The sequence below is a fragment of the Crinia signifera genome, chromosome 6 (assembly GCF_055691185.1).
Source record: "Crinia signifera chromosome 6, ASM5569118v1, whole genome shotgun sequence".
In the NCBI taxonomy this organism is placed as follows: domain Eukaryota; kingdom Metazoa; phylum Chordata; class Amphibia; order Anura; family Myobatrachidae; genus Crinia; species Crinia signifera.
In genome coordinates this window covers 30,135,700-30,146,784 of record NC_139222.1, presented here as the reverse complement: position 1 = coordinate 30,146,784, position 11,085 = coordinate 30,135,700, and the positions used below count along the sequence as shown (strand labels likewise).

The 11,085-nt window shown below is 49.2% G+C and overlaps 2 protein-coding genes across 3 annotated transcripts in view; both read left to right on the top strand.

Annotated features, from left to right (window-relative positions):
* The window catches only part of LOC146010203 (uncharacterized), a 38,791-nt gene that overhangs the window by 9,519 nt on the left and 18,187 nt on the right, over window positions 1-11,085 (top strand). The gene's annotated exons all lie outside the window — the stretch shown is intronic.
* Window positions 8-7,599, top strand: LOC146010218 (uncharacterized). The gene is made up of 2 exons (XM_083151253.1): window positions 8-40; window positions 6,825-7,599. The coding sequence occupies exon 2, from the start codon at window positions 6,974-6,976 to the stop codon at window positions 7,379-7,381; it is 408 nt and encodes a 135-aa protein (XP_083007379.1). The 5' UTR covers window positions 8-40; window positions 6,825-6,973; the 3' UTR covers window positions 7,382-7,599.

The window sequence follows — 11,085 nt, the reverse complement described above, 5'->3', positions numbered from 1 at the left end:
TAAGCTAAGGAAGAAGTCGTCCCTGTAGACATCAACCAAGGTGAGTAATCCTCTAATACTGTGTAGAGTCACTGGTCTAATACTCTGTCATATTGCAGTGCATACCATTATCTATTAGTGTTTGCTCTAGGGTGAACTGCAGACAGAGCGCTGAGCGGAGGCATTTCGACGCGCCCACTAAGTTACACTGCCCGCTTCTGCATGGAGCGCTGTGCATAGATATATCACCTCCATTAGGTAGCTAGTAATCATCAATACATTTCCCGGCCATCCTAGCATGTTATACTGACCGCTATGTCTGTGCAGCCCAAAGGGGAAGCCTGCACCTCCCCAATCAGCACAGGGAGGGCCCAATTTCCCAAATTTATCAATAAATATTTTTTTTCCTAGGGGTGACATAAAAAAATATGTTGTGCATTATCTAGCTCAGTGGTTCCCAACCCTGGTCCTCAAGTACCCCCAACGTTTTCCAGGTCACCCGGCAGGTGCACTCATTATTCAGACACATTTTAAAAGATCCACAAGTGGAGCTAATTATGTCACCTGTGGTTCTGTGTGGAGACCTGGAAAACGTGCACTGTTGGGCATAGGCGAATCTAGAAATATGGTAATGGATGGTCTCAGATCCAAACAAAGAAGTAGATGGACCTTTGCGCTGCCTAAAGGGGGCGTGGCCTTGTGGAAAGGGTGCTGTCATCACAAAAGGGGCGTGTTTAATACACATTATACCACACACCGTAATGCCCATTACACATTATAGCAACCTCCGTAATACCCATTACAAAAAAAGCACACGCCGTAATGCCAATTACACATAAGACCCCCGGACCACCCCTTAGATTCGCCTATGCTGTTGGGGGTACTTGAGGACCAGGGTTGGGAACCACTGATCTAGCTAGATTTAAATAGCACGGTGAATAGTGTACTATATTGTACCGCGTGTATGCACTCCACGCTGGTCGTATGGTGGGGGTCTCCATCTTCACCTGGTAGCAGAGGTGTCTCTGCATCAGTATCCTGTTGACGGATCTACGATGTCTAGATTGCACATCCTATTGACGATCACACTTAGTCAAACCCGTCTAGTTAGACGCCTAAAGATAGCCGGCTGCATCTAGATCAACAAGAGAAGAAAGTTTCCAAGGAAGAATTCCAAGGAAGTTTCAGGTGCTTGACAGGGGTTGTCTTTCTTTAATTTAGCTGCTGCTCGATATGGGGGATAGTCAGTCCCACCGAAAAGAATATCAACAACACCAATCACGCTCTAGGCATGAGAGCAGCGCTGAGAAAATTGTTAACACCAAATGTTTAGGACAATATATACATTTCTTACTGAATAAAATCAAACATAAAATCAATCACAATAATTATGCAAATGCTGGCTGACATGTATATGTGTTCTTCACATCACAGGAATAAATATTCAATGTGGACTGGGCCCAGTTGGGAAATGAAGGGGGGGGGGGGGAGAAAGTCACAGGTAAGTGCACTTTACCAATTGGTTGGAGGTCTTGGTCTCCAATGGTTACCACTTGGCTCATGATGGAGTCCTCGCAAATGAGTACGGCACTTAATCAGCCGTTGAAGGAGAGTCGGCTTCCTCTTATATTTGTACCCCTCGTCTGTGTGGTCTTGGAGGGGGGGAATGGAACATCAGGGGGATCCAAAAAGCGGTGTCTGCCAATAATATCCAGTAGCAAGTGGATTGATGGTATCTGCTCACTTAGACAGTGTCCTCCATTCGTTGCAAGCTGGAATTATGCCGCTGGATGTTTGGGAGGAGCCAGTATCCACCAGACACAATGTGGAAAGGGAATCCTGGGGGGGGGGGCAAGGTGGGACCGTGGGTGATAATACACCTGAGCAAGAGGGTCCAAAACAGGGTGAAAGGGGTCCACACTGGTGATCCTGGAAGTGAAGATCAGGCAGTCCTGACGCGTTTCACTGCCAACTGCAGAAAAGGAGTCCTTTGATAAAGCTGCAGTTGGCAGTGAAACGCGTCACGTGGACTGCCTGATCTTCACCTCCAGGATCACCAGTGTGGACCCTTTCACCCTGTTTTGGACCTCTTGCTCCAGGTGTATTATCACCCACGGTCCCACCTTGCTCCCCCCCCCCCCCCCCCCCCCCCCCCCCTCCATCCCCCCAGGATTCCCTTTCCACATTGTGTCTGGTGGATACTGCTCCTCCAAACATCCAGTGGCATAATTCCAGCTTGCCATCGAATGGAGGACACTGTCTAAGTGAGCAGATACATCAATCCACTTGCTACTGGATATTATTGGCGGACACCGCTTTTTGGATCCCCCCTGGTGTTCCATTCCCCCCTCCAAGACCACACAGACGAGGGGTACAAATATAAGCGGAAGCCGACTCTCCTCCAACGGCTGATCAAGTGCTGTACTCATTTGCGAGGACTCCATCACGAGCCAAGTGGTAACCATTGGAGACCAAGACCTCCAACCAATTGGTAAAGTGCACTTTCTGTGACTTTCTTCCCATCCCCCCCCTCCACCTTCATTTCCCAACTGGTCCCAGTCCACATTGAATATATATTCCTGTGATGTGAAGAACACATATACATGTCAGCCAGCATTTGCATAATTATTGTGATTGATTTTCTGTTTGATTTTGTTCAGTAAAAAAGGTATATATTGTACTAAACATTTTTCTCAGCGCTGCTCTCATGCCTAGAGCGTGATTGGTGATCTAGAGCGTTATAGTGACCGGAGCGTGGTTAACAGTCACATGGTTGACGTGAGTTTTTCCCCAAAAAAAATTTTTTTCGTGCCGAATGTCACAGATCGACTTGGTTCATACTTTACTATCCAAGTGGACCCAGACTGAGTTTATAATGGTGACCTTTGCAAGAGGACACTTTGCACATCTACAATGTCCACGGGGATCCCTGTGACATTCGGCATCAAATAAACCAAGAAAAACTCATGACCACCGACCACGCTTCCGTCGCTGTAACACTGCCGTTTATCTTCCCTTACTGTCCATATGAACAATCTTGCTTTAAATATGGTGGCACAATGGACTGGTTTTTATAGGTTTTTCAAAATTTGAAATAATCACTAGCGCTACTATGATTGGAATTCGCCGTACCGGGTGTTTGGGATATATTCCCTTTATCCCTAGTAAGCAGATTAATTTTTGGTGGTGTACTCAGGGATTCAGTACTGAATCCCGGCGGTCGGGATCCCGGCGTTCAGAATCCCGACGCCGGAATCCCGACAGCCGAAATGCCGACAAGGGGGGGACGTGGATCGCCCCCCCTTGCGGGCTCGCCACGCTCGCCACGCAGCGGGCCGATGCCTCGCTACGCTCGGCACGCTAATTTATTCTCCCTCCAGGGGTGTCGTGGACACCCCAGGAGGGAGAATGTGTCGGCATTTCGGCGGTCGGGATTTTGGCGTCGGGATTCTGAACGCCGGGATCCCGACCGCCGGGATTTTAACTGCATCCCGTACTCGGGACCTGGGCGCTTTCCTCACGGAATCTGAGGGTTCCTATTTGAATTCTCTAAAGGTATATATAGAAGAATTGTTTGGTTGATATACATTTTATGTGAGGTATGGAAGGTATACTCCCCTTCTGGTAGATTTGGGATTTCTTTCTTCTCCAAGAATAATCACTTATGTCTCCCCTCGGTCGGCGTATAGGATGAGAAAAAAGGGAAACATACAGAGGCGTAACTAGAACTTTGGGGGCCCCATAGCAAAATCTTGAAAAGGCCCCCCCCCCAAACCCCAAGTCACTGAAATGTCCCTTAGTAGGAGAGTGAGGAGCGAGATAGGGAGAAAGGGAGCTTTCATAGAAAAGGAGGGAATGAGGGAGAAAGCAAGAGAAATAGAAGAGTAAGAGAGAGGGAGAAGAACAGACAGGAGGGGACATAAACAGATGGAGAGGACTAAAATGAACAGACAGACAGGAGGAGACACAGGGGGCAATGAGAGAGGAATGGATGCGAGGGGCACAGAGAAAAGGATGGACAAGAGGTGGCACAGAGAGAGGGATGGGCACAATGGGGCAAGTAGATAGGGACAGATGGGAGGTGCAGAGAGAGAGAGAGGGAAGGGAAGGACAGGAGGGGGCACAAAGAGAGAGGGATGGACAGGAAGGGGCACAGAGAGGGATGTACAGATGAGGGCACAAAGAGAGAGGGATGGGGCACAGAGATAGGGGTGGAAGGGAGGTGGCACAGAGAAAAAGGGATGGACAAGAGGGGCACAGAGAGGGATGGACGGTTGGGGGCACAAAGATAGAGGGATGGGCAGAAGAAGGCGTAGAGAGAGGGATGGACAGAAGGGGAATAAAGAAATAGAGAGAGAGAGAGAGAGGTCCTGGGTTTTAACTTTTCATATTCAGTTACAGCAGTTTACACATCCTTATCCCACTCTCACCTGAATGATAGTATTTCAGACCCTTCAGATGTGCACCAGCAGCCCTCCTACAGGCCAGACCCTCCTGCGTGTCTGTCTCCCATGAAGCGTCCTCCCCGGCACCTGCAGAAGCCTCCAAGCCCCCCGAACCAACTCTAGCCTCTCCTATGGCTGTCTCCTGCCGCCGCCTCCAACCCCACTGGACCGGCTCCCGCAGCAGCAGCCTCCAACCTCCGTGCGATGTCCTCATGCAGATACACAGCGCGATGCCCTCGCGCAGACATACAGTGGTATGCTCGCAGTCCAGCTGCTTCATGATGTCCGGCACCTGCAGTAGCGCAGGCTGTGCGCGGCTAGCAAAAGCCATGAAGCGCACTGCTTGTGTAGCGCACTGCTTGTGTACAACTGGCGCCGCTGCTGGCCTATAGAGGGCTTTTAAAAAAAAAATGAAATTAAGGGAAAAGAATGTAGAGGGTGCAGGGGAATGCCTCGGGCCCCCCAACCCGCCGGGCCCCGTAGCAGCTGCATCCCCTGCACCCTCTATAGTTACGCCACTGGAAACATAAACAAAAAACAATGTGTGAACCTGTTTCAACCAGGACATTTTTATAATGCTTTTTTTCCTTTCAAAAGTGGTGCCTGCTGGGTTCATGTTTTTTTTTTTTTCAAACCTTAATAAAACCCAAACAAATATAAAAATCAGTCCTCTTCTGGTAGATTTGGGATTTCTTTCTTCTCCAAGAATAATCACTTATGTCTCCCCTCGGTCGGCGTATAGGAAGAGAAAAAAGGGAAACATACACAAAAACCAATGTGTGAACCTGTTTCAACCAGGAAATTTTTATAATGTTTTTTTTTCCTTTCAAAAGTGGGTTCACATTAACTCGTACTCCAACTCACTCGGAAAACCAGCTTTATACACTTATAACGGTATCTTTGGGGTTGGGTAGCGTACCCGTACTCACGGTGAAGTCGACAGTGGAACACATAAAAAGGTATCTTTCTCCAATGGCTTTGAAGTAAAAAGGATTTTTAATTCGACAATAAAAGATAATAAAATCCAGGATGCGGGCAGTGTCAATTTTGGAGGCAACACCAAGGTATCCAAGGATCCGGACCTGGAACCTGTGTGAATCTTCGTCTTTTATATAGGTCAGAGACCTATATAAGATGAAGACCTAGGAAAGACGGCCTCAATATTATAAAGTAAACGGGGAAGAACAGAAAAATAAAAAAAGACACGGAGAAGCCACTTCCGGTCACGGAGAGCCGGAACAGGAAGTTCTGTACTGAGATGGTATAAAAATGGAAGAGGAGAAACACACTAGCCAGGAGCCTGAGGAAGAGACCAACGTCTTGAAACATGTTGTCCCTGGACTAGTGTTATTACCTCCAGAGAAGTAGGGGCCTTATTCTAGTTCATTCTTTCTGACAAAATCCTTCTTAGATGGACAAAACCATGTGCACTGCAGGTGGGGCAGATGTTACTTGTGCAGAGAGAATTAGATTTGGGTGGGGTTTTACTTCAAAGTGAGATCTATAGTGCAGTGTAAAAATAAAGCAGTCCTTATTTACCCTCCACAGAAACAAAATAACTCACCCAAATCTAATTCTCTCTGCACATTTTACATCTGCCCCCCATGCAGTGCACATGGTTTTGTCCATCTAAGAAGGATTTTGTCAAAAAGAGTGAACTAGAATAACCCCCTAGGTGAGTGTAAGATTGGAAGCTCACACAGGTTCCAGGTCCGGACCCTTGGATACCTTGGTGTTGCCTCCGAAATGGACACTGCCCGCATCCTGGATTTTATTATCTTTTATTGTCGAATTAAAAATCCTTTTTACTTCAAAACCATTGGAGAAAGATACCTTTTTATGTGTTTCACTGTCGACTTCACCGTGAGTACGGGTACGCTACCCAACCCCAAAGATACCGTTATAAGTGTATAAAGCTGGTTTTCCGAGTGAGTTGGGGTACGAGTTAATGTGAACCCACTTTTGAAAGGAAAAAAAACATTATAAAAATTTCCTGGTTGAAACAGGTTCACACATTGGTTTTTGTGTAGGTTTCCCTTTTTTCTCTTCCTATACGCCGACCGAGGGGAGACATAAGTGATTATTCTTGGAGAAGAAAGAAATCCCAAATCTACCAAAAGAGGACTGATTTTTATATTTGTTTGGGTTTTATTAAGGTTTGAAAAATTTAAGTAGTTTAATTTGCAGTCTTCTAGGTAACAGATACACCATACTCACTGGCGTGACATAGCCTATAAGTGCTATTCTTTATGTATGAGGTGTCAGATTTTTGGCATTTATCATTCTTAGACGTGTTTTTTTTTATTATTTTTTTTCGATAAAAGAACCAGCTAGAGCCATTATCTGAACATATTCTAAGTATGTTTCATCTGTTACAGTGCAAACATTTCTGTCTTGCAGCTGACGTTAATACAGAAATCTGTCCCGATCGGGGGGCAACTGAAGACGATACGCCAAAGCAGATCGCGGCCTTTCAGAAAGACGATAACACTTCGGGCAATGCCATAAAATTTGCTGCGGGTCAGAAGTTCCCGACCGCTAAGTGTAGAATGCGTTGGGCGGCATTTTCCTGTACGGTCTGTGGGGTTTTCTTCAGGGATAAATCCTCTCTCGCCCTTCACTGGAAAACTCATTTGAGCAAAAAGTCGCCAGAGACGGTCTGCCACAAGAGATTTCGCACCAATAAAAATCCGTGTAAATGTACTGAATGCGGAAAGCTTTTTGTGCAGAAAGAAAGTGTCCTCGCGCATCAGAAGTCCCACGCCGAAAAGGAACCATTTTCCTGCCCGGAATGCGGGGAGAACTTTATCAGACAGTCGCTTCTGGTCACCCACAGGAGAATTCACAGGGGCAGGAGGCGGTATGACTGCCCCGACTGTGGGGACCATTTTCAGCTCAAGTCAAGTCTGGTCATACATCAGAGAGTTCACAGCGGCAAAGGGACATTGCCTAGCTGAGGAACAGAAGCGCAGAACCTGGGCACACTGAGATCTCATTGTTGATCCTTAACATTATTCATATGTTATTCTTCTGAGCAGATGGGGTTTATTTATTGACTGGATGTGGCCATGACACAAATGCCTTGGTCTAATGTACCGTTACATTTGGTAAATGTGGAGAGAGCATCTCTTATGGAAATGTATCGTTTTAATTTAATCATGTAATTATCTGCTTTTGTTACGTGTGGTTTCTGAGTGGAAATAGGCTACACCTACATGGGTATTGAATAACACACAGGTTCTCAAAGTCGGTCCTCAGGACCCCGCACGTTTTCCAGGTCTCCTCACAGAATCACAAGTGAAATAATTAACTCCACCTGTAGATCTTTTAAAATGTGTCGGTGAGTAACGAGTGCACCCGCCGGGTGACCTGAAAAATGTGAACTGTGTGGGGTCCTGAGGACTGAGTTTGAGAACCACTGGAATAACGCACCGGCCGTCGGGATTACGACCGTCATTAGCCCGACGTCGGAATCTCGTCTGTGGGGGCTCAGACATGCGACATACCATAATGCCCATTACACATTATGCCACACACTGTAATGCGCATTACTTTATCCAAAACACCATAATGCCCATTACATATACCACACACTGTAATGCCTATTACATGTCACACACCCATTATAGTATACCACACCATAATGGCTATTAAATATTATATCATTTAAGTGCCACTTACCTATATGTTAATTGAAAGGGGTTTCCTGCTTGATGCCACGGGTGGGCGCAAATTCTCATTGCCAAGGGGGAGTTTATTGACCGTCTCAGACATCGGCAGGCAGCCGGAGCAGGGCAGAACGTGTTGTGGTGCTGGTGTATCAGACACCAGGAGGGAGATGTACACCGTCACTGTGAGAGAGCCATCTAGACGGACCAGCAGGTCCTTGGCACTATTTGAAATCTCTTTTCCAGATTGCAGAGTGGCAGCCAATCACGAGCTGCCACTCCCGATTGGCTGCCGGACTGCGAGCACGCGCAATATTTGAAATAGCCACGGATCTGCTCGTCTAGCTGTCTCTCTCCCAGCGGCGGAGCGCGACTCCCTTCTGTCTCCTGTACACTAGATGGCAGAGTGGCCCGGGGGGCACATGGCACCCTGCCCTCCGGCTCAGCCTCCCACTTGGCCTGATTCTGGTTGGCTCAGGAAGCTGTCAAGATTGCAGCTTACCAGGTTTTAATGATATCCCTGTTTGAGCACATATGCCCTCATTAGAACCTCAGTCAATATGATTTAACAGTTTGGACTCAAATATGGATATCCTTAAAACATGAGTTTGGGGAACTGTGCATTGTATGCCTCCTATAAGATGCAATGCTCACACTCAGTACTATGTGTTCTCCTCAGAACCTGACAAGTGTCAAACAGACTGTATAGCAATGGCCATGCTGTATGAGCCCCTTATGTTTGCGGTTGCGGCGCAGAAACATGGCCAGGAGTCAACATACCTTCCAACTTTTAACAATAGAGCAGTGGGACCTGCACGCAGCTGGCCCTGGAAAGGGGTGGGGCTATGTGCAATGGGGGCAGGACTGGGGATCGAGGCCCCGGGTTTTCCATCCTCTTTGGCGGTGTACCCAGCCCCGTCTCTCCTCGCTGCGCACGGCACCTATCCAGCAATCACCGGCTGCTCCACAAAGCAGAGCAGCCATGGTCACCTCCCCCCAACTGTCACCCACGGGAGGGACATCAGGGCAGGCTCCAAATAGCGGGACCGTACCGCTGTAAATGGGACAGTTGGGAGGAATGCTATAAATATATTATCATGTAGCGCCTATTATTCCTGTTGTCAGACTCTACCTGTATGACTTAAGGAGGAGAGGGCGGTGTGCTGTGCCCCTCCTGTAACCTCACTCCCACCCCCAACGGAAATAATGCTCAGACCCAGTGCGTGGGATTGAATCATTGGCCATAGTTTATTAACCACACCTTAATTACCTTTGCAGGGTAGGGACAGAGAACGGTGGGCAATGCAAGCAACCGGTCAATGACCTTCATTGATTTAAACCGCGGGGCGTGCCCCCCACCTGCGCTGTAGGCCCTTGGCTGCACCCCTTACCTGTGAGCCAGCCCCCGCCGATCACCCCCTTGCCTGGCGTGCGGCCCGATCGAGGGTGAATCTGTAAACCTCAGCTGGCTCCTCCTGTCCCAATGCCTTGCGCACCGCTTCTTCCCGCCCTGCGACATGTTTAAAATACTCAACTGTGACAATATTGCATAACATTAAAACCATTTCCCTTTAACGCCGGTTACCCGACCGCCGCTAAATACACTCTTGTAATCAGTACATTCCCCTTGAAACAACAATGTATTCATACGTGATCGAGTCAATTTGCTTGTTTCCTTTATTATTTTCCTTTATTATTATTTTTGAACAGTACAGTACATATCGCACAATCATTATGGGTCCCGAACCCTAGAAATACTAAATGGGATGGGTGGGTGGCAGTGGCGGAACTACCGTGGGTGCAGGGGGTGCAGCTGCTATGGGGCCCGGCGGGTGGGGGGCCCGGGCCCCATGGACAGCAAGCAAGCACTCCCCTGCACACCGTGACCGCCAATATACAGAGCCGCCATTAAGCAGGCCCCCCCTGGGCTTGCCTGTGCAGTGTGCTGCTCTATGCTGGGCTGGCCGGGGGAGAACTTGAGAAGGCAGGCAGGGGGGAGGACGACGCCGCCGTCGCCGCCGTGCACTTTGACCCGCGAGATGTAGCGTCATCATCCCGCGGGTCTGCTGCTGCTGCTGGCGTCCAGGAGACGTGGTATATTTAAAAGTCACATCTCCCGCTGGACCGCGCTAGCCAATAGACACTCGCGGTCCAGCAGCCACCAGTTGATTGGCTGCTGGACCGCGAGCACCTATTGGCTAGCGCGGTCCAGGGGGAGATGTGACTTAAATAGCAGCACCTGACCGTGCACAGTGGGGAGCTGGGAGCGGGCAGGCCCGGCGATAGCGGGGAGGGGGTTCACGGAATGCACCGCCGCTGCTGCTGCTGCCAATAATCTCTGCATTAGTGTGTCCCACCCACCCTGCACTAGTGTGTGTGTCCCACCCACCCTGCACTAGTGTGTGTCCCACCCACCCACCCTGCACTAGTGTGTGTGTCCCACCCACCCACCCACCCTGCACTAGTGTGTGTCCCACCCACCCACCCTGCACTAGTGTGTGTCCCACCCACCCACCCTGCACTAGTGTGTGTGTCCCACCCACCCTGCACTAGTGTGTGTGTCCCACCCACCCACCCTGCACTAGTGTGTGTGTCCCACCCACCCACCCTGCACTAGTGTGTGTGTCCCACCCACCCTGCACTAGTGTGTGTGTCCCACCCACCCTGCACTAGTGTGTGTGTCCCACCCACCCTGCACTAGTGTGTGTGTCCCACCCACCCTGCACTAGTGTGTGTGTCCCACCCACCCTGCACTAGTGTGTGTGTCCCACCCACCCTGCACTAGTGTGTGTGTCCCACCCACCCTGCACTAGTGTGTGTGTCCCACCCACCCTGCACTAGTGTGTGTGTCCCACCCACCCTGCACTAGTGTGTGTCCCCCACCCACCCACCCTGAACTAGTGTGTGTCCCCCACCCACCCACCCAGCACTAGTGTGTGTCCCCCACCCACCCACCCAGCACTAGTGTGTGTCCCCCACCCACCCAGCACTAG

What these genes read in the sequence shown, in the direction of transcription:
- LOC146010218 (XM_083151253.1), top strand. Translation starts at nt 6,974, where the DNA reads ATGCGTTGGGCGGCATTTTCCTGTACGGTCTGTGGGGTTTTCTTCAGG.